Here is a 26,754-nt window from a genome sequence, read left to right as displayed (position 1 = left end):
ACTAAAACGAATTCTCACTTACATTATTGTTACGTAAATAATGGACTAAAATATATTATAATGTGAAAACTGCCATTATTGAATTAACTTTGACCGAATAAAGCCAACTATAGCCTTAATTCAATTCGCTTTATTAATTTTACACAAAGCCGGCTCATAAGCTGACTTCAAAGAGCACCAAATGGATAAGATAACTCGCTTTTCATGTTAAACCAAACAAAGACCGGGTTTTTGGCGTGCTTCATTCCTACCTTCACCTCGCGTATTGTAAAGTTTGATTGTTCTCTAAAAAGCTTTCATACGTTATTTCCTTTTCCTGTTTCATTCTCTCTCACAGTACATTGAGATGATCAAAAGGTCTAATAAAAGTTAACGTGCAATTATACGAGTCTTTGTTACAGTTTATTATTTGCGATGGATGAACTGAGAGGATAACAAATGTTCTGACTTCGCCATCGATATATTTTATAAAAACGGAAGTGTACATGTTGAGGACTGGAACTACCTTTCTTCTTCAGGTGTTTAAATGCTGAAGGCATAAGATTAAGAATACAAAAAATTTAAATAATTTATACATTGCGATTAATTTAGTGAATCCGGATAACAGAACAGGTTTCATGTCAAAAAGCTTATATCTGAGGGTCTAGAGCATTAGAAAAAGTAAAAACTGCACAGAACAACACAGGCGCACACAAAAGAGAAGGTCTCTAGACCAGTCGATGGAAATGAATGAAACAATATTACAGTTTTTTTCTGACACAGCTTAAACAATTTTAAATAAGTTTAAAACATAAAAATATAATATTTTAGTTTATTGGAAAATACTTCGATTTGTACTACAAGTGTATATTGTACACTTATTGTATTAATTGGTTTAATAGTAAAGAGTTTTTAGAACGAAAATCACAAATTTACTGGTATTTATATAAAGTAAGACTACGTCACACTACGTACCGCGTGACAGGTTCGCTGAGGCTGAATACAAAATTTCAAACCTATGGGTACACGTGTTACCATTTTACATGTTAAAGTGTTATATGATTTTACGCAGTTTATTTTAAAATGTATTTATTCTGCGTTGTTTCGTTGCTATCTTGGTTACCTGTAAGAGTAATGTAAAAACATTAGCAGTTGTGGGACTGCCGATAGAAGTGAAAACGGAACTATTAAGTTGAGAGTAATTAACAATACGTTATAGTAGCAGTACATCTGTAATTGTAAATGTGACGCGTTTTTAATTTTCCAATTTTAAAATCCACGAAAAAATATTATCAAATAACTAGAAATCTATTTTACCACGCTAGTAAGATAAATCTTATACCGTAATAATACTCATTTCATGTTGATAATTAAAATGAATAATGCTAAATTTTAAATACAAATATTCGTACAAATATTAAAAATGTTTAAAAATATATTCGTTGTTTTCATTATTCATTAATAAGTGAGTAAACACCGAGTGAACAACAGTGAGTTGAACACCGTTGTAAATAATACAGTTATTGCTACGGATAAAGTATATAATTGCAATAACAATTAAACCCACAATATTTTTAAAACTAATAAATTAGTTAAATTAACTTGATTCTTTCGTAAAGGTATTTTTATTGCACAATAAACTAATTTATTGAGTTAATCCGGTATCAGTGAGCCAATGCGCCAACTACAGTTCCGGCAGAAACGTTCACTCATCACTTCATACGCTACTACAGGCTAAACTAAACTTCCAATAAAAAAATGATAAATTACAAAAAAATATTCATCTATTTTCACACAACTTTCTCGCTGACAAATGTTGTCTGACCAAAAAATAAAAAAAATCCTCGCTTACTACTTTTTTCTTGTCATTGTAAACGCTATGTAAAATGTAAACAATAATCAAAATTATTTCGAAATTTTTTTAATATTTAAAAAATGTAACCAATAGATTGCCAATATTAAGAGCTTTAATTTGACGCATCTTACAGAATTGTACGACATTTGCTTCACTTTTAAATCGCGAGAGGAAGCCGTAAAGGTCACTGATTTTTGCAGTCTGTTTTTCATACTCCGCCGGGACAGTTTTAACACAGCGAGACTGACTTTTTCATGCAGGTTAGTAGCCCGCGGCCAAGTCTACGGTTAAAAAAACACAGCGAGACTGACTTTTTCATGCAGGTTAGTATCATTAGCATGTCGGTGACGCGAACCGAGGATTTTACCCTCTACCAAAACGCTCAACGCGCCTAAAGAAGTTTTCACTTCAAAAATGTTCACTAACCCTCAGTCAAATGCTATGGAAGAAAACTTCACGGAAATCTATAAGTCAATTAGTTTTCCAGACAGGCAGAACAAATAGATACACATTAATGTTTTCAGTCCGCAAAGTCAGTTTTTGAAATAGTTTAAGTTTACACATTTTTCGGCTGGGTTGGCTCAGTGCTAGAAAAAAACTAAGTTTTTTACCACTTCGTAGCTGTTTCTGAACAAACTACTATTGGGCCAGGATATGCAAACTAAACTACAGCGATTTCCAATAGGAAAATTGTTTTCTCCGGCCTAGTACTAAGAAAACCCTGAAGCGTAAATTCTGCTTCGTGCATAACTTACTGTTTTACACTCTTTTAGTTTATTTTGTCTCTCCAAGTTACATTTTAAAACTCTATTCCTTCTAAATCACCACAAAATGTTTTCTGAAATTGCACAAAAGGGCTAGGAGACGCGGGTTTAGGGCGAAGTTTTTAGAAATATTGTGAACTTTTTCATTTACCCGATATTTTCTCGGTTCCCTTACAAGGGAAATACTTTAGATAACTTCAAACTATCTAAAACTTTTACAGTTGTTTTAACTAAAATATATACTTTGATTTATATACTTTTGGTGTTGCTTTTTCTTACTCGATTTACAGGAATCTCCTGGACTCTTGAGAGTTCTCGATAATTTGAACTCTTATATTTTGTGTAAAGCCTCTGTGAGGAAACACAGCTGTTCCGATTAATTTACAGTCCCAAGCTTAAATATGATGCCTGCATTAAAACCGTTCCTTCTTCGTGGGCACACCGAAAAGAATACTAATAAGGGTATCTCGTTTTTATGTTAAATTTTGCATGAAGTTCGTTGATGGAAGGCTGAGGGTTAGTGAACATTGTTACGTTGGTCTTATGAAAACAGTGAATGCAAGGAAGTCGTAAATAAATCATATTCATATGATCATGTGACATATGGAAGCACATGGTGTAGCCTAATGAAATGAGCTCTAGACTTGACATTTTGTATGAACCAGCGGTGTGTGGTGCACTCCTGCCTTGTTAGTTTTTTAATATAACAATTTAGTATTAATAACTTTTGGAATTTTTAACATGTTGTAGGTGTCCAAAACCATTTTCGTTTACGGTGAGTTAGGGAGACTACTGCAGTGGGAAGATGCAGTACAGAACCTTCTTATCGTCTTTTTATATGGCTTTCGACCCTATTTGTTATTACTTACTCTGGGACAGAATGTTTGACAGACCAGGAAAACTGAAGAGACAATATGGCTTATTAGTTTTTTACAATACAGTGTTTTTAAACTGTTATTGTTTATATTTACATAAAATTATATGTCAATAAAATTATAATAAATGAGTTGAAATCATCATCAAATATACTTTATAATGTAATGAAAACAGACTAATTAATATAACAATCATCCATACTAAGCCGTGGAGCTGATATCATTATTTAGAGTAAATTGTAATGTAACCAACGTTGTTAGCCAAACCTAACCCAAAGTTGGTCAATTAATAATGGACAACTCAATCTGTTTCCATGGGAATCCCACAAATGTACATTTAATAAGCTTCGCACTGTCGGATGTAAATCAAATCAGAAACTAATTATTTATTCAGTGACGTCAAACTTGTTTCTTTTCATCATCGAAACTGTTTGAGAACTTTTTACGGAATAGATGGAAGCCAATAAAATGCTTCTATAACTTTCTTCAGTTCGTTAAATATAGATGAATTATAACGTTACAATCAGTGATAAATATTTGTAAAATTGTTTCCTCTCAGGTTGGTAGCACTGATTGGAGTGAAATCCCACACATCCAAGCAAATTTAAAAGTTATACAAGCTTTATTGGAATGTGAAACTGTAATAGTATTTCGAAATCTAACGCTACAAAGTTATTTTTTATACATCAACTGTTTTTGTTTTCAAACTCCCAGCTTAAAACTAACATTACTTTTACCAACTTCTGAACATAAACTAAAATAATTAAACATGAACATATGATTTTTCAAATGTAGTAAACATTTTAAATGGTATTTTAGATAAAAATGGTATCCGTCTATATGTTCTGTTAATTTATTGCACTAGACAAATAACAAAGAAAGAGACAACAGTGGATTTTATCTCTTATTGTCCTGGGCAGTTTTCGTGTAAGCAATAAAGCAAACAACAAAGTTCATTGTTTTGATTTTTCATTGTTTTACAAAAGTTAACAGTTGAAACGCAGAAATATAAAGTCCTGAACGTGATATAGGGGTGAGGTTTGTATTATTTTGTTAACTTTTTTACTTTTATAATCCGTAGGTTGGATTTGTAAAATAACTTTATTTAAAACCATTTTTAACTAGACAATATTGATCTAAAGTTTTGTTTGTACGTAAATCTACGTTTTATTGCATTTTTTTTTTTAATCCATTCTGGGAATTATAAATTTAACTTTCATGGACATATTTAAAAATAAAATTATCAGTCGATCACTTATAGAACCTGAGAAATTTATGTTCTCATGTTTATGAAACCTTAAATGTGCTTGATAAACACACAAATCCTTCCCACCATTTTCATTAAAAAATAAGATGTTTCACTTTATTTAAAAAAATGTATAACGAAGTACACAGAAGGTTTCAGTGTACCAAAATTGATGAATAAATCAAATGAGTTGTATCAAAGAAAACATATTTTCGATCAAACATGATCAAATTTGACTGTTAACCAACTGCACTTTGTCATTTGTTTTTTAATTTGTCGCATTAGATTCTTTATGAAACTCAACTATAACATTCAAAGCATACCTTTCCTTAACATACATTCGTGAAGTTGCACCTACCTATGTTCAAGTACATTGGTGTCTACGGGTATGGGATGAAATTGTGATGAACATTTCGCGCATCCGAAATTATAAGATATTAAATTTAGGTAAGTCGGAGTAGCAAATTTTATGTATGTTAAGTGGTGGATGGACTCGTGACCATCTAACACTGATTTATATTTTCCTTACTTACCGGTTTTTACATCTGCAAAGGATCTTAATGTCTTTACTTTAAGGTTATATAATTAGTCGAAATGCTCTCTTCATTAAAAACCCATTTTCTTCAATTTCACATCTTCTTGATACTTTTTTGAGGGAAGGAAATAAAGTGTAATAGTGTAATGTAATAGCAACGTAAAACTAAACAAAACATTTGTAATATATAAACTATAACTACGTATAAGTATTATGTATCTGAATTTAACTTGCTTCCTGGAGGAACACCTTATTATATTTTAGGATCGCTCGAAGCTAACATTAAAGTTCAAACAAGCAAGTAGTTTTCTTGATGAATAACTTAACATTTTAAACTACCAAGCACACTGTTATTGTAAATCACAATGTGTAGGTGTAATAGGGTCTGCGAGAAAGGTAAATTAAATTTTAAGACTACTTTTTGTCGAAAGTTTGTAATTATGATTTAAGTTGAAATTGTAACATCCTTACTGACTCTGAGCGTCAGCGAAGCCTATCATTTGAGGAGCAAGAAAGATTTTCATTTTGTTCACTCTGTGTGTCTGTTTGTATTCCTCGCGATATCTAGAGAACTAAAAAAAAATCTATACACCTGAAATTTTGTATGAAGATGTATTTCTATATAAGCATCATAGTTTGATAATGGTAAATGTTGGTATATTTGATTAAGCGTAAACGAACATTTGCACACTGCCTTATAAGTAACAACGATGCCAAGGATAAAATAATGAAGTATATAAATTAATATGTAAACAAATTTAGTATTACCAAATGACATAGTAGCACATGTAACTAAAATGAAATGAGTAATGGACAAAAATGTGCATACAGCATTAGCGAGGCCTATTGCGCAACACTTGGTGTACCGTGGCCCTATATTGTTTTAGAATATTTGTAGATTTGATTTTTTATTTATAACAGTATTGGCTTTAGGTAAATAAAGAGCTTTTATTTGTACTCTACAGCATTTGTGAGCACAAATTTACTATGACAATTAACATGAAACTGAATTTAAAATTAGTGTCACTATTGTTTGGTCCGCTGAACGTAAAATTTGAGCTTAAAAATGCATCCGTGAATTATCGATTTGTCACTAAGGCTGTGAATATTTTTTTCAATAAATTAACACCTTAATTGTGGCAAAGCTTACGTACCTACGGTTTGAATCCTTTGATTTTAATGTTGTGTTTAATCGTGCTAGATCAGAAAATAAGTGGTCATATCATTGTGTTTTAAACAAAATTTTTATTAAGTGGATATATAATTTTTAAGATCCAATTTAATTATTATTCATTTTATTGCAGTTCTCATCTTTTATAAATACCTGCCATAAAACTAATAAACTGTAAGAAGTGTTAAAATTAAACTAATGCTCAATTAAAAATACTCAAGGTCTCTTCAATACTCATGGCTCTCAAGCAAGAAACTTAGAAGTTTAAAGTGTACAGTTCTCTTTTTTCAGAGAACTATAAAAACTTTTTCTCAAAGAAAGCATAATAACAACTGTAAATTTGTAACTAATAGCTCCCAAGGCCGAATTCCTTAACTCCGAACCCATTCGAATTAATTTATAAAGGGAGATATATATATCTAACAGGATATCTGTGAAAATGTGGATTATTGAGTTTGAAAACACATACATACACTATTTATGTGTGTATACGTATTAGAGCTATGTGAGTGTAACAACAAACAGAAATCAACTATAACAAACACCGTCTAAAAACAAACAATACACAAAAATACTATTATAAATCCAAAGCTTTTAAAATATACGTAGGTTACATTCGTGTTTTAATAATGACTGACATTTAAGTTTTTTTTTTTACATTTGATCAGGCACGTTTGCATAAATATTTAATCATGAGTATTTTGGGTACAAACATATATTACGCACATTAATGTTTCTAGAGACTAGGATCAATCAACACTTTACTCTCTAAGGTTTTATTGTACTACTACGTACGCAACTTCAGTAGTCCATATTTTTCATATTTTTGTGTGCTAATTATCTAGCAATAAATATAGAGTTAACTGCTACGATTTTTTTTTTTTGTCGTGACGGTAAAGAGAGACATTTAACACGTAGCTCTAAGCCGCAGACAGAGGTGCAGCAAGGAGACAGCAACAGCAATTCTGTTAGAGCGCACAGCGTCATCAGATTGTCCGTAATGAAATTTCAGTTACCAGTTGCGCTTTGCTCACTGAACAAGGAAATTGCAGTATCTGATTACTAAAGCATTCTGGATTTAAAAAATACTGCGAAATGTTATTACATTTCCCCTTACACTAATAAGAACATTACGTTTTCTAAATACATATTCATATATTCTAATGTTGTTACTCACCGGAACATTATTATTATTATTATTATTATTACCGATTTCCATAATCTAAAATAATTGTTCTAAATCTTAAGGAAAAGTTAGTCTATGAGGAGTAAAATGTAATATAAAAAACTGTTCAGTTCAAAAACATTTTTAGATGCTACTCTAAAAATTGAGAGTTTGCGGGATAAACAAAAGTCATTTAAGTTGAGTTAAAATGAATATAAATTAACTTTTAGTTTTCAAAACACTTAAAAAAAATTATTTAGGAGTCACATATAATCTAACTAATTAGTTAGATTATATGTGACTCCTAATTATGGAACTTGTTGTGCTCGTTATAAATAGAAAAAGTTATTGACATCTGGTCATGAAGGAGAGAGCACTGGGCGGATTTTTGTTAACGTATTGAATACTCAAATTATCTTGAACAATTACTTTGAGAATTAATAATTATTTTAAAATACAGGAGTTTTCTGGCTTTTTCAATTACTTCTAAATTATGTTGTATGTGACATTTTCTGAGCTCCTATATTTTATCCTCACAGTTAGCAAAACTCAATGGTACTTCCACTGTCTACTTATTTAGATTCTATTTTAAGGATCAATAGTGAATATCCAAATGTAAATTAGAATATTTTGCCAATTCATAAAGGAAAAAAACTAGTTTTAAGCAAACAAATTTTAATTTGCAGTTTTAAAAGACAAAACACTGCCACATTCTTTCAATTTCAATGTAAAATTAGATTTTCCACTACAGAACGACATTTAGTGGAATTTTGTTGATATACGACCGTAACTTGACCAACTAAATTGAATGGGAAAACATATCAGTCACGGCACACAAAACCGCTGAACAAAGCAGGTGTTGACGTCCAATACGGGGTGACGTCACAGAGCTGGTAATTTGGTTTAAACCTCCACTTGTTTGTGCAGTCCACAGTGCCGTTGGTTCATTATTGACATAAACAGCTTGGCTAAAATGGGTTGTTTGGACATACAAATTATAATAGAAATACCAGGAAGTTATTGTAAAGAAAACAAAGGATTTGACGTTCAATACTTGGTGACGTCACAGACCTGGGTAGTTTGGTTAAAACCTTCTCTTGTACTATGTGCAGTCCACTGCGCCATTGAGTTTGTACAGTACAATGTCGAATATACTAGACCGTGTAGATGAAATGCAAAAACAGTACCGCAGCGACCTAATTAGAATAATTACATATCAGCAAGATCTTTATGTTATATTATTTTTAAATAACAATTAAAAATGTATTATCAAATGAATACTGTGTAGTATATTGGTTGCTTATTTTCCTCAATTAAATTTATTTTCTTAATCGAAATGAATGTGTCAAGTACTTATGAGGAAACGTTTTATAGTTTATCTGAAAATATAAATCTTTTGAAACCTTTTCTATAATCGTACTCTTCCAGTAACAGACAGCCACCCATTTCAAGTCTTTGGATCCAACATTCCAGGTTGTTATTATTATGCATTTGAAGAAGATAACATACGAGTACGACATACAATTACGAGTAAATCTATCCTAAATTTATACAGACCTCTGCTCTTTGCAGAACAATAAAACCGTTGAAGCTTATGAAGGTCTCGAATTTCTGTCTTGGATTTTATAACTACTGTGTATCAAATCTGAAATGTCCTATATATTCTGATTCTTCTGGGTCGTTTACATTCTAAGCCGTGTTGTGACTAGTTATAAGCTGCCCAATTGTACTAGGCGTCCTACGCACATCCAAACCCAGAATATTAAACTAACCTCTTCCACGTATTGTTGGCATTTTAAAATATTGTATTAAAACTCTGCCACTGTAATGTTTGAAGTTAACGTTTAAAATTAAGACAAACAAACCTGTTTAAATAAAACTACAAAATACCTTTCAAAAAAGCGTTTCACCATTAACCACAATGCTTATTCTATCTGAACAGCCAACTCGAGTAACTGACGCACGTAAAGCGTTAACAATAACGCCTCAGTGACTGCGGGTATGGCAAAGACTAATTACTCTTCAACAAAGTTTACACCTGCTGTTTAAATATTAAGCGGAATATGTACGTCGAGTGCCCATTTGTTAGCATCTCGTATTGTTAAATGAACTAATATTGTTCACGGAGTACAATAGTGACTTGGGGCTTAACTTCCAAATGAAAACTGTACTTTAATGGCATTATAATATAGTAATCACGTCATTGTCTAGTGTTCTATAATACAGGGTGACTGCCGGGAACCGGACGTATTTTAAATGAATAGTACAACCTTATTTTATATAGTAAAATTGTTTAACTGTGGAATATATATTGGTGAAAACATACCATTTCAAAAAACATATGTTTTATGGAACCTTTTATCCTAGTTTGGGTTTATTTCTTAAAGATGATATCATGCATGTGATGGCCGTTAACCTGGATACAGGTTTCCAACCTCTGGAGAAAATCATTACGCACTCTCATCAACATGTCTTGTCCAATCAAATTCACCTCTTCGGTGATTGCATCTTTTAGCTGCAATAATGTTCGTGGTTTGTGAACATAGACACGAGCTTTCAAATACCCCCATAAGAAATAGTCACAGGGCGACAAATCTGGTGACCTCGGCGGCCACGGCACGTCACCAAAACGTGAAATCAACTTGCCAGGGAACATCTTCTTCACAACTCGCATCGATGCAGCGGCAGTATGCGCTGTAGCCCCATCTTGTTGGAAGTAAACATTTTTCACGTTTATTCCTCGCCTCCGAAGTTGTAGCTTGAGATATGTTTCCAACATGTGAACATAGCGTGCAGAATTCACTGTCACTGTGACTCCATTTTTCCTCAAAAAAATACGGACCAATTATCCCAAAGTGGCCTACAGCACACCAAACCGTTACTTTTGGAGTGTGGAGTGGTTTTTTCATGAAAGTTACATGGATTTTCAGGAGCCCAATATCGTAAGTTTTGTTTGTTCACTGAACCGTTTAAGTGGAAGTGAGCTTCGTCGCTCATTAACATCATTACATCAGGATTATCAGTAAACAACACCTGCATACGTACTGCGAAATCTTCTCTTTGTCCATAGTCCCTCTCTTTCAGTTGCTGTACCACCTGTATTTTATAGGGATGAAATTTCAAATCTTATTTTAAAATTATTCTGACAGAATCGCGCTTCATGCGTAGCTCTTGTGCGTGTCTTCGTGCAGAGCGACCCGGGCTCTTCATCAAAGCAGTTCTCACTCTAGCGATGTTGTCTGGTGTTCTCACTGTTCTTGCTGGACCGGGTGGCTTTTTCTTTGATACTGTTCCTGTTGTTCTGAACTTGTGCACCCATCTTAGCAATGTATTCCGGCTTGGAACCGTGTCATTTCTCGCAATATTAAAGTGGCGTCGGAAGATACGCTGTGTTTTGATAACGGATTCGCCATTTTTAATAAATGTGTCATATGCAAAAACACGATGCTGAACTGACCACTGATCCATCGTGACTAAAATGGTAAAGCTCACTCAAAACAATGACATAACCTCAATCTCCCTAGAACGTGTAACAACAATGTAACAGCTGTTGCAAATTCGTCCGGTTCCCGGCAGTCACCCTGTAGTATAAGTTGTAAAGAGCAGCTCTTGCAGAAGAATGATTCAAGGTGTACTTAAACTTTACTGTATAGATAGTGACAAGATTGGTCCTTTAATAAAATAATTACATAATTAACCTTCCTAAATTTCCATTACCTTTCCATTTATCATTTTGGTTACCCCAGTTACCAATCCCCCGTTGTGATTTGGTTTGAATTATTAGATCTAAGACAGGAAGGCTAGTGTTGATTCAACATTTACTCTATTTAATTTGATTTAATTGCATAATTGTACTTGGTAGATATGCTTAATATACTTATTTCTTATTAAAAGAGTTTAATTTACATAATCAAGTGGTTTTTTTCTAGAAAGTTCTTAATTAGCGTACTTAATCTAGTCAGTTTCTGGAAAATCTTTTAGTCGACTTTTTCTGAAAGTTCATAATCGATGTACTTAATCTATTTACCCGCCGGGAAGTCAATCGATTAAGTTATGTTACATATTATTATTACTATCAATGGATCACACCCTGATCTACATCAAGGCAATCCGTAACAATTCTTTCTTGTTGTACAAAACGGAAAATTTACCAGCATCAGTTTATAACATCAGTGTAATTAGATGACTATATGGTATATGCAGCTGAATTGGAACAGAGGATACCTGTTTTTATTGTTCCACTAACAACTGTGTCCTGCATTGTTAAAAAGGACATCTTCTAGGTTTAACATGAGTCTCACCTTGATTTACCGTATGTAGCCTTGATTAACCTCAAGGCAATTCAGGTTGGGTGTCTTAATCCAATTGGATTGAACTGTAACATACTGTCATAAATAATATTTTTAATTAACTCTTAGTATAGAGTTAATAAATAGTATAAATTTTGGAACTGAGTACGACGCTGTCACTTATTTACTTCACGTCAAGCCTTGTGTGGACGCCGACGCGTCGCGACTTGACACAAAGAACGTGTTTACATCCAGTCAACAGACGTTTGAGAGCCGTTTGTGAATGTTATTGACTTTTCTATTGGTGAATATCGACTACCTCTAGCGATATTTGACACTGTCTAAACATGTTCGCCGATGGTTACTGAGTCAAATTTGGATATTCGGGTGTAGCTTTCCATAAGTATTGTTCGTTGATGTACAGGTAGTTTTATTGCGAACTAAATCTGGAGAAATGCTTAAAGATTGTTGAAACTGGTAAAATTAGGGCAGTATTCTCATTTCTTATATTTAAAATAATGTAGTCTTGATGTATATTAAAGTCTGACTGGTAAATCATGGTTCCTGAGGGATTATTAGCCTTTAGCACACAATAAAATTTTCAGGCGCAAAATATAATCATTAATTATTACCAAGTCTTTTAGTTTTTTTTTTTTTTTTTTTTTTTTTTTTTTTTTTTTTTAATTCGAATTGTATAAAGAGGATACTAATTGTTATGTTGTTTTAACAGTTAATATTGGATAATTTTTATTCTTACATTATATGGAAAAGTAGATAGAATTATCTTTATATTCGTATTATTTTTTGTGTTCTTATTTTTAGTTCATTTCGTAGTTTCAGGTACCACGGAGAGTAGCCAGCATGTAATTTAATGTAACTGAACTCAAAAAGTACTGTATTAAGTTTATTTTATTTTGTTAAACCTAATCACACTACTGGACATGTGATTAGGCTATTCCTAAGATTTTATTTTTGTAATGTTTTTTACTTTTTTTAAGGAATAAATCATTATTCTCGGTTAGATTGTTATACAAAATCAGCGCATTGCAATTTAATTTCGTCATGGTAGTAGCACTTATCGGAAATGTTTGCATAACTTCATCTAACATGAATTCCAAAACCTTTCCCCGTTCAAAATGCGTTATATCTATAATATACATCATAGCTTTTAGAAACGGTAACTGTGCGTTAAAAGCCTAAACAAAAATTCATCTTGTACTTAGTTCGTTGGCCAGCCTGGTAATTTCGTTCAAACTGCCGTTCAAGCGCTAAAAAATCACAAATCTGTTATTTATGAGCCTAAAAAACGTACAGAGTGTTCTGGAATGCTTATATAAATATTTCGTTTAGAGTTTTGGTTATATACAAGTGTTTGCATCTCAAACTGTTTTCAAAATATTGAGCACATGTGAATCCCATGAGAATAAATTAATAATACTCGTAATTCGAATAATAAATATACATACTTCTTCCGACTGAGCCGGAACAACTATTTTGAATGTATTATACTAATTTTGAGTGATCCTCATTAAAATAATGAAAGTTAGGTCAAGCACCTTTGGAATTATAATTTCAATACTCAAATTCCAACTTCAATAATTTATCCTGTGTTATTTTTAATTATACAGAAATTAGGTAGCAAATTAACTGAATCATAAGTGCTGTTTTCACTAGGTTTATATTATTTAATTTTAATTTCTATCTTTATTTCAATATATAGATTTAATTTATTTGTGATATAAAACAGATTTATATTATTTAGCGTTTAATTATTTAATATTAACTATTTTGAATTATATTACTTGAATATTATTGTATATTTCATTACTATTAGATATCCAAATGCTAAATTTATTTATTTTTTTCAATATAAATTATTTTCTTCTTTTTTCAGTAATTTGTGGAAATAAATGTGATTTGATTGATTGATTGATAAGTACAGTATAAGTATTATGACTTATTTTTGTATGACTAAGATAGTAACTGAGTAACCAATGGATGTCCTGAATCAATTAATAATTCACTAAATTGGTCTTTGCACAATGGGAATAAAGTCGACTGAGAGGGCAGCTGGAGGCTGGGGATGTGAGTGGGCATGCGATAGCGCTTATGTCGGCGAGAATTCATAATCCTTCTGGGGCTAAGGCTGCCTGGGGAGTATGGGGTGGTTTTGCAATATTTGCCACAGAGTTAGAACCTTCCAACTTTACCCTAATAATTATTATAAAGATTAACTATGCACAATAGTCGTGGTTTACTCACACCACTTGTGATTCTGTTGTTTGGAAAAATTCCACAAACAGACGAATTCTCAAATTAACTTTTTAAGTATGTTTTGATATAATTATCAAGGTTAGTTTTTCATTTTAAACACTCTATTTGGTTATACCCACCTACAGAATTGATTTTTTGATACATACCACACCACACTTGTGAAAGAGATTACTCTTAAGTCCTAATTTCGCCTCTGTGACTTAACACATTCCATTACTTTTACTATGTGTGTAAGCTCTTTTATTAGAATGACGTTTCAGATACAATTTTCTCTCTCTATACTATTCATACAAAAACTACAACAAACTATGTTTTACCATTTTAATATAAGAATTAATATCTGCAATTTGTTGTGCTTCTCCAGGAAAGGTATTCGCCGGCTAAATGGAATAAGAAAGGAAAGGGTTTATAGGAAGAACATTGATAATGACTATCCTGTGCTCTTCTTCTTGGCTTATTCTAGAATCCAGTACATTAACTCTTAATGAAGAAATTGAATCACCACTTCTGTTGCAAAATCCCATTTTGTAATGAAAATAATATAGTGCTAAACATTAACTTAGTTTCAAATTTTACATGAAATGAAAAATGCCTTTATTAAAGAGGCGGAGTTAGGATTTTCAAGCCCTCTCTACCACTCAACCTCATATCACGTACAGTAAATTAACAATAATGTAATAAAGATACATGTAAACTGTTAACATACTTACACTTTATAGTAAATAACACTGATTTATTCACATAAAATAACTCATGAACTTAATAATGTAATTCTCAATGAAAGACGATGAAAAACCTAGTAGTTTAAAAAAGAAAAGAAAAAGAACAATAACACATCCAACCGCTGCAAACACACTGTCTGACCTCACACACTGCATGTTATGGTACATTAAAAACATTTTATGTGAAGTGTAGATTAGTTTATAGTATTTGCTATATTTTTATTCTTTAAAACCATTCTATCAAATTTCCTAAAATTAGTAAATTAGCATTTCTAGTAGTTGTACTATTAGCATCCACTAATCTGATTATGTTTTTCAGTGATTCCGAGTACGTAAATCTTGTGCAAAACAACAACGGATTTCCTCAAATTAATACAAAAACCCCTTGAATTAACACCAAATGCTATTAAATCATCGGCATTGAATTGTGCATATTGTTGATTTTTCCACCAAGAAAGACAAAATAATTTCCAAAATAATAATGAAAGACATGTGCTTTCCTTTAAGATTTTAACCAATACACTGTTATACCAAAGACCATACCACTATCGATTAAGGCTTACGAGAAAAAGTTGTTTTTACCGTTAGTTTAGTTTCAATAATCACTTATATTGCAGATGCTCTTTATTTATTGGATAGTATACTTTTAAAAAAAATTATAATCAAAAATGTATTTTATACCTTATTTTTGTGGCTCTTTGCTATTAAGGAATGCATCGCCATACGCACACAACTGAATACAGAATATTTTTTATATTACAAAAACTGTACTTTATTAAATAAAGCACAATAGTGGTATAGTGGTAGCATGCTCGCCCAGCAAGTGAGAGATCCGGGTTCGACTCTCGGTGGTGCAATTACTTTTTTTGAATGCATGTTAAATGTAGTTTTACAGGAATTTGGTCTTTCAAACATATGTTATTTCGGTTATTTGAACATATATACGTGACAGAAATGGTCGAAATAACTGAATCGGAAAAAAATCATGACTATATGCTGTAATGGTATCATGTTCCCCCGGCAAGTGAGAGATTCGGATTCGGATCCCGACGGAACAAGTACTTTTTGTGAATCAATCTTTATTGAAATTACATTAGGTTATTGCTATTCAAACAAATTATATATAATGAATAATTACAATTTCAACTATTGCCATTTAACAAAGGGTTTAATAAACAAAGGGTGTTGTATCACATTTTAGTTTGATTATTTAAATGTGTGTGGTGATTTATTGATACTAATAAGGATTATATGGTATAGTAGTTGCATAATTGTCTAGCAATTGAGATTCCCGCGAGGGCAAGAAGCACTTTATCATTTATTTAAGACTTTTCAAGAAATTGTGTAGACTACCCAGTATCGTGTTACTGTACTCGTAATCACCTGTTCCACTTACCCCAACACTCGGAAATGTACCAAAGAGTGCTGCTCGCCTGCAGTCTCTTGGCAGGTGACCCAGATGGAAGATTTACGATGTTTTCAGTCTGTCTGTACCTTGTCTACTGGCAACTGGGCCATTCGATCTGTAAATAGACTTCCGCGAACATGTTTGGCTAAGAGTAACGCCTTTAGTGTCACATTCTTCATTGCGGGATACCGCATACGTAAAATTACATGTTTTGGCCACATATATGTTGTCCTGTTCGAGCGCTATAATTTTTGCAAACAAATATAGTGCACATAAACATTTTTCTTAATTGATTTATTTTTGTTATCCTTGTTCTTGTAAATGGTATATTATAAAAATAACTCTAATAGCATTTGTGTTATTTACTATCGGTTGTTATAAATACTATTGTTATTTTTCAAGGTTGAAATAGTACTTTTCAATGGTCACAGTTAATGTCCTATTAAAAACAAGTTCTTCAAATAATGGATCAAGATTACACAGATATGGTTCTAATCCAAGTGCTTTATTCCTAATAGCACCATTTTGACGAAGGAAACAGGTTTTTCTCACATTTCCCATCGTTTAGTGACACAGGGAGGCAAACGATGTCAGTTACGTTTTATTTTAATAGTGAAAATGAAAGAACACAGAAACAGTGATTAACTATGACAAATGACCGAAAATATTCAGTTGCATCCACAGTTCCATCGATCGTCAAAAGAAAACTGTAAACAAAGTACCATTTATATGCAGAAAAAATAGAACTGCCGGTAAATACATTGGATATTTTTAATATAGGATAGCCAGTCAGCAAATTCTGTGTTAAATAAAACATGTATGTTACTAATGTTAATTAATATTTTAAATAAAGTAGTTTTAAGATTTTAAGTATTTTCTTGTGATGAGTTATGAAATGGTTCGTGTTTATAACAGTAACATAGTAACATTTGTTTTATCATACTTTGATTATAAACCCTTGTTAAATTAATTAACATTCGTAATTCCCTTGGAGATTTCGTTATATTTTATCGCGCACCATAATTCATTTACCTCTCTCTTTCCTGTTAAAGGTAAATATAAACGCGTTCTTGTCACATAATTCAGACTTAGCCGTCCAAATCCTTTTATTTATTAAAATGCCTTTAAATATTAACTTTTCTTCTTACAGTCCAACTTCAGCCATATTCGGGAATTTGAGTTTACGATTTTTCTAATCCCTATGTATATAGGGTATACTTTTCTCAGTTCAATGTTGAGAAATCTTAAAATAAAAATAAAAAATAAATTCTTGTATACAGTTTTTACGTTAATTTTAACCGTACATTTATCTTGTATCCTCAATATATGCTCTGTAATAATAAAAATACCTACAAACTTTTGTTTGTTGTTTTTTGTTGTCTACTTCGCCAATCTCATTTTACTCTTAACACTCAATCAATGATTACGTGCTTGTGGGAGTAATATTTTATGAATTAATAAAACTTGTGCATACGTTTGTATTTCCGATCGGATTCCCACTTCGAACTTTTAAACGAGGAACGTTGAACTCTTGCCAACTTTCCGGAATGGATTGTCTAGGGAAATTGGTTTTGGAAGTTATGAAAACTCTGTTCAGCCCAAACATTACATTTTACTCAACAGGAAACAGGAAAGATTAGAGAAAAGAAAAGGGTCTTGTTTGTAGAGAATTGTGGGAGGATTTCCACGAAACCAGGCCGCAATATCGATTCTGAACCCACTGGATTAAATTATTAGTTATTTGAATCAGTAGACTTTGCACCCACTTGTTCCCGGAAGTTTTTTCTTTTTGTGTTCTAAATTGTGTTGAAATAGACCAACTGCTGAATATCGTGCTACAATCGTACTTTATGAAAGGAAACGCAGACTTCTCATGAAAACACAAGATCTATCGGTCAGTAGGGAAGTCGGTTGGGTGGTCCAGTGCGTGACCCAAACACTCCATTTGTAAATGAATAGTCTCGACACGCACACGCACAAGCACAACTCGCCTAGTAATTGCTGTCCAGACACGCACCCACCGTCGGACGTGTCAGCTTCTCACCTCTTCATCACAAGTCCTTGCTAACTCTTCGTGTGCCTTGTGATCCTGCTTGCATTTGGTCCTTTTATATAAATGACTCGCTGAGAGTTAATATAGTGCAATTTAGTTGTCGACGAGACCGATGGTTTTGCATTTTCCTCCTTGTGATCTAGCCGAGCGTTAGCTAAGCACATTACTTAGGATGATATCTCGAGGACACATTTGAGCTAGTGATGGGAGAATCGAATACTTAAAAGAATCGAATACAGTGTATTTAAAAGCACTCTTGTATTTGATAGTCTACAAACAACTACAAATAAACAAGTCTAGACTCGTCTTACTTACTTCCCGTAATCCATTGTTTCTTGAGTATTTGGAATTTTCTTGCCAAAAAGGTAGAAAAATACTTTGCCTTTGTGTGCTTCTTGCAAACATGTGATGATTTATGTACTCCAGAAATAATATTCTTCTTTATCTGCTACTTCGGTCCCGTCTGAAAGATTCTTTTCTATTGCAGGTTTTGTCACCAATGATCGTAAAAATAGATTAAAGCCAAAAGCCTCAATAATATTTTGTTTTTGCATATGAAATGAACGTTAATTTTTGTTTTAATCGTTTACAAATGTATTTATTAATTGATTGTTTGTATAATTATGCATATTGTATAGTTTGAAAATATTTAATTACTTATTCCAAATTATAAATCTCCCCTTAATTATTTTTTCATAGTACACACACACACACACACACACACACACACACATGTATATATATATATATATATATATATATATATATATATATATATATATATATATATTATATATATATATATATATACCCATAATATATATGCTGTATATATATGTGTGTGTGAGTGTGTGTGTGTGTGTGTGTGTGTGTGTGTTTTATATATATATATATATATATATATATATATTATGTTATGAATATATATATATCTTATTATATATGTTATGTTAAAAGGGTTTTAGTTTACAATATATATATATAAAACATTCATATATTCATCTAAATCCTCCACCGAATACATGTATATAAATACGAATACAGCTCTTGAATAATTTATTTAAATGTTGTGTTTAAATACTCTGTAATTTGTTAACATTGTGACACTATTACTGTTCTTGAAGATTATGTTAATAAAGAAATATGACTATGACTAAATACTTTAAGTCCAAACGAATGAATACTGTAAGTTTGAATTCGATTCTTCCAGAGAAATTGTATTCATTTCAAAAATATTCGAATTCATTTTGAGGTATTCAAATATGTGAATACCCGGATACCCGGGGTGTATTCGAATATTTTCGATTCTGTATTTGATTCTCATATCACTAATTTGAGCTATGGAAGTTTGCATGAAGCTTCATTTATATCTAAGATAAGTCAGATCATGGTTCGTGCCCCCAATGAGATTTGGCTGAACATTTATTTGTTCTACCATAAGACCATTGTTTGCTAATACAACCTCACTGCATTTTAACCACATGGCATAGTAGCTCATAATAAAATGAACTGGGTTGAAATTTTGCATGCGACCTCAGTAAAGATTTTTACATTCATGTGGTGTGGCGTACTCATACATTGTAATATTAACATCTAGAAAATATTATGAGAACAGTAGGCTACTTTTAAAAAGTTGTTTTATTATTTTAAAACTGGTTGTTTAATAAAACCGTTTTTCAAATTATTATTGTGTATAAAATTTAAATATGAAACTTTAATATCAGTTCTTTTATTTTGTTTTTGTGGTTACGGAAACGTTATAATAAATATCGACCATGAATTGAGGTTATAAATTTGCCAACGTGTCTTCATCAATTGAAAATTCCATACTGGTAAACCTGACTATACAATAAATATTCAGCTTCGAAGAAAGAGAAACAAGTAAATTTGGTTGAAACGCGATAATCACAGGCTTATTCCAGCAAAACACTTGATTTCTGGCCAATTTATTGTTTTGAACAGTTTAATCTCAGTACTAAACGGATTAATTAATCAAATCAAAAGCTCATTTAAATCATTTATTGTTGTTAAGCCTATTTGTTTTGTTGGAGAGTGCTTTAAGCGCTTTATGAATCGTAATCCTTTTCGCGTATGCATTAATATTCTTTTATTTTGATATACTCATAAATTTAGCAAACATGAGGATGACATAGTTTGGGAGCATTTAAGACTTTCTCAACTAGGACGCATGTTACTGCCCTCTTAATTAATAGCAGATGAATGAACTCATTCTTCTCTTGACTTGGCAAACAACCTGTAATACTTTATGATTTTGTTTTTGTAATTTATCGTTGTAAAATGTCGGCTTTTCTCATCCATCACGTTTAATTGTAAGAGCATTATATATCACGACGCAGCAGCTTCAACATTTCCCTGTTCTTGTTCCCAGCACAGTCGATCTTAATCTTCTAAAATACTGGCTTTTCGTTTTAAAGTAGTTCTACCTCTGTTGGGATATCTTGGAATTATATTTAGCTCATTGGACTTTGACTTTGTTAAATCCTAGTTTATTTGAATTGATTCGGATTCCAGTACTTCATTAGGTTTGTTTTAAATATTTTACCCCAATCGTACGTTTTATAAAGCGCTAAAATTGCGAACCTCACAAACTTACTGTATGTATAAGTCCGTCAGTACATAAATAATTTTGAGCTGATGTGGAAATTGAGGGTTAAATTTTCTGAACAAAGTTTAGCTTTAACTTGTAACATGCAATATTTTATAATTATCCGTAACAATGAAAATAAATGTCATCCTTTACGCAACTATGTAATTGTCCTATTGTCACATAGATGAAATCAACAAGTAACAAATATTGTTATCCTTGACCCGTCTCAGATATGCAGCAAGATCCTGGAAAGTTTCCACCGACATTCACAGAATAAATATTAGCTTGTGAATAACATTAAATAAGTATGGTATTCCGCAGGTGCTGTTCCTGGCCGCCAGCTTGTTTCCGCGGTTTTCCTCGCAGCACAGCCAATCGCCGGCTCGCTCCCACCGTCACCCTGGCAACAACCACACAGACCTCACGCTGGATTGGTGAGTACAACCGGCCCCGCCCCCCCTCACTGGTTTCGAAACGCTTTTCCAGTCCTACTAGTATGTTAAGTGACATGTGTAAGTTTTACGCTTCACGTTTCACGTTTCACTCCTCCATTACTTGCAGTGATGGATTCCTTGTTGGATTGATGCAACTTTGTGGCATTGGATGGGGGAAACAATGATGTTTTATTCATCACTAGAGCACTCCTTGTGCAGACGGTGCCGCATGCCTTAAATAAGTAAGTGAGTAAGAGAGATCGGAAGGGATTGTACTTAAGTGATGTCATACAACACGTCATATTCCCAATGATATAGTTCCCCAATTCTTTTATTTTGACAACTTTGCTGTGGTCTTCTACCGTTGCTTTTTGGTATGAAAGGAATGAAAAATAGCTTTCATTCTATGCTATAATTTTATCACAATAGTAAAAATTTTCTGAACCAATTACCAGTATTCTACTTAAATTGTTATGCATATTTTTACTATAGACACTGCATAATTTCTCTTAAAGTCTCTCTCCGTTTTATAAATATATTAAACTACTTGAAACAATTAACATTCACTGTTTATCCTATCACTGATTAGCGCTTAAATTCGAACATTGTCAATGGCATATCTTAATGCGTTACACAGGCTACGTGTAAATGGGCCTATATGATTTTAAAAGTTACAGTTGTTGAACTATCAAAATATGATCTTGACATTCCTGGAAACAAGTCAGGCGCAGCAGACAGTATGTGCAGTATAGTGTTTTTGCTGTCAAATTATGACTAACTGTTATAATTATTCTAGCTAGATAGCAACACATTTTTGTTCCTATTTCCTATAGCGCTAGAAATAGCACAATGAGTTACGCTCATCGAACAGTGAATATGCGAGAGTAAAACAATCAAAGTCCTCATTTTACCGGCTCTCTTGCCACAACTAGTGACTCAAGAAGTCCTAATGGTCTTCCTTGATCTGCCATGGTTGATCTTCCACAGTTAGATACATTTATCCTGCAAAACAATCCAGTTTTCTTTTTATATAGGTCGCAAGAAGGAGAGGAGCTCATGTCAGTGGAGGCGGGCAGTAGGTGGCTCTCGCACAGAGAGGCGCAGCTCGTGCTGAGGCGGGAAGGAGGCGAAAAGGGTCTTCCTGTGGACTGCTGCCCTTCCACCCTGGAGATGGTCGAACCTCAAGGAGGAATCAACCAGGATGGTAAGGGATTCAGATTTAGTAGTACTATGGACAATATTTTGTGTATTTAACACTGAAACTGTGGATGTGACTTGAGAATGGTCATGTTCACGCAATGTTTTCGGTGATAACCTTTTTACATGTATAAAAAATGTAACTTTGAGTCCGCTTGGAAAGTTTTAAATTGAAGGTGTACTTGGGGGCCTATGATTAAAAGATTTATGCCGAAGCAAAGTAGCTATGATATATTGTTTTCGCTACTATTGTTGACTGACCGCTATTCACGGAGGTCTACTTGGGAGTGAACTGTGCAAATCCGAGACGAAGAGCAATCTGTAATGCTTGTTTCGTTTTGTATCGTTTTGTAAAATTATTCCTAATTTGTATCATAATGACTTTTCTTGCCACAGATTTCGATGAGCTGGACCAAGATGTCCAAAATACTCAGCGGTTCTACGAGCTGTCCTGCCGGGCTGGGGTGGATGGCTTGCCCTGGCACTTCCTCCACCTTTGGCTCCACTATAGATGCATCCTTGTATCTTATACTGACTTCTCTTGTCGTAGGTATGCTGGTGGAGCTTTACAGCGAGATCCAAAATACTCAGCGGTTCTACGAGTTGTCCTGCCGGGCTGGGGTGGAGGGCAAGCCTTGCCGCTTTCTCGATCGGCGGCTCCACAACCAATCCAAGTGCGTCCAGAAGTACTCCTACACATACGCCATCGTAAGGGATGACGGCACGGAGAGTTCGGCCCGCTCAGCTCCTCGGCCCCAACAGCTGTTCCCCTCAGCCACCGGTTACAAGTGGAGGCTCGACTACATCAGGGTGCGAAGCGGCTGCAGTTGCGAGATCACGCCGAGGGTCAGGCGAAGACGTGCCAAGTCAAAGCGCAACAAGGGTAGACGTAGTGAGGAAGAGACTTAATGGTTTTAGATGTTCCTTCTCAAATTATCTGACCTTCAGTGTTTTCTATTAGGACGTTAACAGGCTTTCCAAGAATTCTTTTATTATGTTTCTCATGGTAACTATTCGTTTAAGTGGAGTATTCATTAGGAATCTTTTTGTCCATTATAAAAAAGCAGTACCAAATTGTGTTTGTTTTCATCATCAAATTGTGTACTACGGCTTAAGCAGCTTCGTTCAAAGAGGATCAGTGTTAGAAAAAAATATTTCAATGTATCGGGCGTGTGACTAGACAATCCTACTTATAAATGAGTTTTAAAAGATGCAGCAAACTAACAAACTGGTTAAATAAGACGTAGTTGTTACTCACTAGACAATTATAATGGTTAAAATTTACCAAGAAATTTATTTAACTTGATTCAGTGTAATTATTAACATGCTTTTTATTTTTTACTTCTTTTGTAAGCAATATTCAAAAATGTTTCCATTTTTTGTAAGTAGGACCGAAATTACAGAGACTAGTAACATTTTATCAACCACGATGAAAAATGGTGGGCTAAGAAACCCTTCCCTTTAAATGCTTTATTGTATTATATATTTTATTTTTATTTTGATGTAAATGAAACTGTGAAAGTTTATTAAAACCACTATTAACATACATTATTTATGGGCACATTGCTTTTGTACAAAGCAAACTAAAAATCTTAGTTGTTTCCTTTGTTTTTGTAAAATATAAAAGATATTGTACAAAATAAGATTGCAGTATTGTATTATATTATAATGAATTATTAAGTGTTTTGTACAAATACCATTTTATAAGTTGCCATTACTATAAGATGAAATTTAAAAATATTAAATCAAAACTAAACATACGACTTTATGGTATAGTGTACTGTATACAAGTAGAGAAACTTAATTTATTGCTCTGATGTCAGCATACAAATAGAGAACCTTAATTTATTGTTCTGATGTCAAGATACAAGTAGAGAAACTTAATTTATTGCTCTGATGTCAAGACTGCGTGCTTGAAGAGTTCTGTCAATTTGCATTATCTATCTAGTCTTCAAAGGACACTATATAATAAGTTCAAGTCCGACTTGAACTGAGTGCCAAGAGAATTGTGAATGGACAGGAAAAGTGTACTATCAGAAAAACAGTCAATGAAGAGCACTGTTTTAACGTTGGTTTAGTTTCCAGTTAAAATTAGTTTCTGTAATAATTTATACAGTTTTTATTTTTTTACCAGTTTTTAGTTTTCTCACATACTGTTTCCGCAGCAAAGACTATACTGAGTGTTTTTATGTAGGAACATGATTTAACGTTAGGTTAATAATATTTACGCTTATAATAACACATTGTAACTTGTAAATGTAAGAAATGTGCCATTAAATTTAATGTTTGCGAACAGTATTATGGACAGGAACACAGTTTTCAATAAAAGTATTACTATTTCCTAAGATTGAATATATACATTAACAATTTTCGTTTATTTTTACACTGAGTCGGCCTAAGATGATAGTATTTTTATATTGCATACATTGCGATTTGCGACTGTTGTAGAATAAACCGTTACAACAAGAAGCACGGATCTTGAATACAATTCCGCGGTAGATCCACGAGCTCGGTTGGTATATCGAAATAAAAGTCCATGTGTACTTATTATACTTGAAATAGGAAAGTGAAATGATTCACGAAATAAATGTCACTATTGAATCAGTGGTCGATCATTGAATCTATGATTACACATGGCCGATGGCAATTCAAATTGAATGATACGTGAGAGCGAATAGGAAAGCATTGTTTACAACAGGAAATGTTTCAATTCACAGAATTATGCGAGGAATTGAAGAATAAGTAGTGAACCAATGGATACCTAATATCTAATACTTAATATGAAGGGTTATGACAATTCATTCTGAATTGTATATAGGAATGAACCGGACAACATATTTGCAAGAAATTGTCATAACTGCAGAATAAAGTATCTATGAACGTGTTAGTACTCAATAAATAGATATCTAATACTACAGATATAAGGCCTATGAAAGTTGACATTGCATAATGTACGGGAGTAAATAGGATAGAATGTTTTAGCGTGGTAATAACCAAAATATACCCACCGTTAGAGGATTGTTTTCCCGTTATGATATTCGAGATAGCGGCAGTTAAAGTTTTTAAGTTCCGTGCACATTCAATCCATACATAATAGTGTTGTTAATACTAAGATACAATTTTATAAATGATCAGATTTTATAACAATACCCCGGATCGAGATTGCAATACTTAAATGTTTGTTTCACTATTATTTATATACAGATCACCAGTGTTACCATGTATTCTTGTAAATATTAGATTGTAACGAGTATAGGCTAGAGTCAATAAATGCCAAATGTACATAGTGTATTATGTACAATTACATGACATTCAATTATATTACATCTGTTTCCAATGTTAGCGTAGGGCCTCCCGTGTTAGTAAGCAATCTAAAATGTGTTATGTGCAACTCTGATTAAAGTACGGTAATATTTGTTTCAAATGTAATGTAGTTTTACGTAGTATAATGTTTGTACAAAGTGTCTGGCCAGCGCATTTATGACATTGTAATGTACTAATAATGTATTTCATATGTATCTTGAAATTATACAATATTATGCATCTGTAATGAGTTAAACTTTTCTTGGACTTCTCAATTGCTCAAAGCCTGTGAAAGATCCTTGTAAACTCCATTGGTTGATGGTTCTATGGTGGATTTGCAATGTTCAAACTCATAGCAATTATAATTGAGTTTAGTCCTTATATATGAGGAGAGAGAGGGAGAGGGAGAGTGAGTGGGAGAGTGAGAGGGAGAGTGAGAGGGAGAGTGAGAGGGAGAGTGAGAGGGAGAGTGAGAGTGAGAGGGAGAGTGAGAGGGAGAGGAGAGAGAGAGAGAGAGGAGAGAGAGAGAGAGAGAGAGAGAGAGAGAGAGAGAGAGACGCTGTACCAAATAGTGACGTTAATCCATGGCTGTACGTTTGTACTCTCAGACTGCGCTGCACTCCGCATACTGCTACCTTCTCTAACCTTCCATTTCTGCATACACCGCCTGCGCCAAAGTTGTATTCTGCACATGGGAAGTGAAAGGTTTGACTATAAACTAAGTGAACAAGATTTATATATTCTCGTGGTGTCTATATTTCTAATTTTATAAATAAATCATTTTAAATCTAAATCAAGTGACTCGTGCTGTTGCTATAGTTCAATCTAACGTCATGTGGACTATCACAATTTTGTATCGAAATAATACACGTTGCA

At 33.1% G+C, this 26,754-nt stretch overlaps 1 protein-coding gene across 1 annotated transcript in view; it reads left to right on the top strand.

Annotated features, from left to right (window-relative positions):
* Window positions 1-26,125, top strand: part of LOC124366014 — a 435,131-nt gene extending 409,006 nt beyond the window's left edge. The window contains exons 6-8 of the mRNA XM_046822206.1: window positions 21,266-21,378; window positions 22,413-22,582; window positions 23,126-26,125. Of these exons, the coding sequence (XP_046678162.1) occupies window positions 21,266-21,378; window positions 22,413-22,582; window positions 23,126-23,484 (642 nt within the window). The 3' untranslated portion in view covers window positions 23,485-26,125. The remainder of the gene's footprint in view (window positions 1-21,265; window positions 21,379-22,412; window positions 22,583-23,125) is intronic.
* Window positions 26,126-26,754: the final 629 nt, after the last annotated feature.

This window comes from Homalodisca vitripennis, chromosome 7, assembly GCF_021130785.1.
Source record: "Homalodisca vitripennis isolate AUS2020 chromosome 7, UT_GWSS_2.1, whole genome shotgun sequence".
Lineage (NCBI taxonomy): Eukaryota > Metazoa > Arthropoda > Insecta > Hemiptera > Cicadellidae > Homalodisca > Homalodisca vitripennis.
This window is presented reverse-complemented; position numbering and strand designations above follow the sequence as displayed.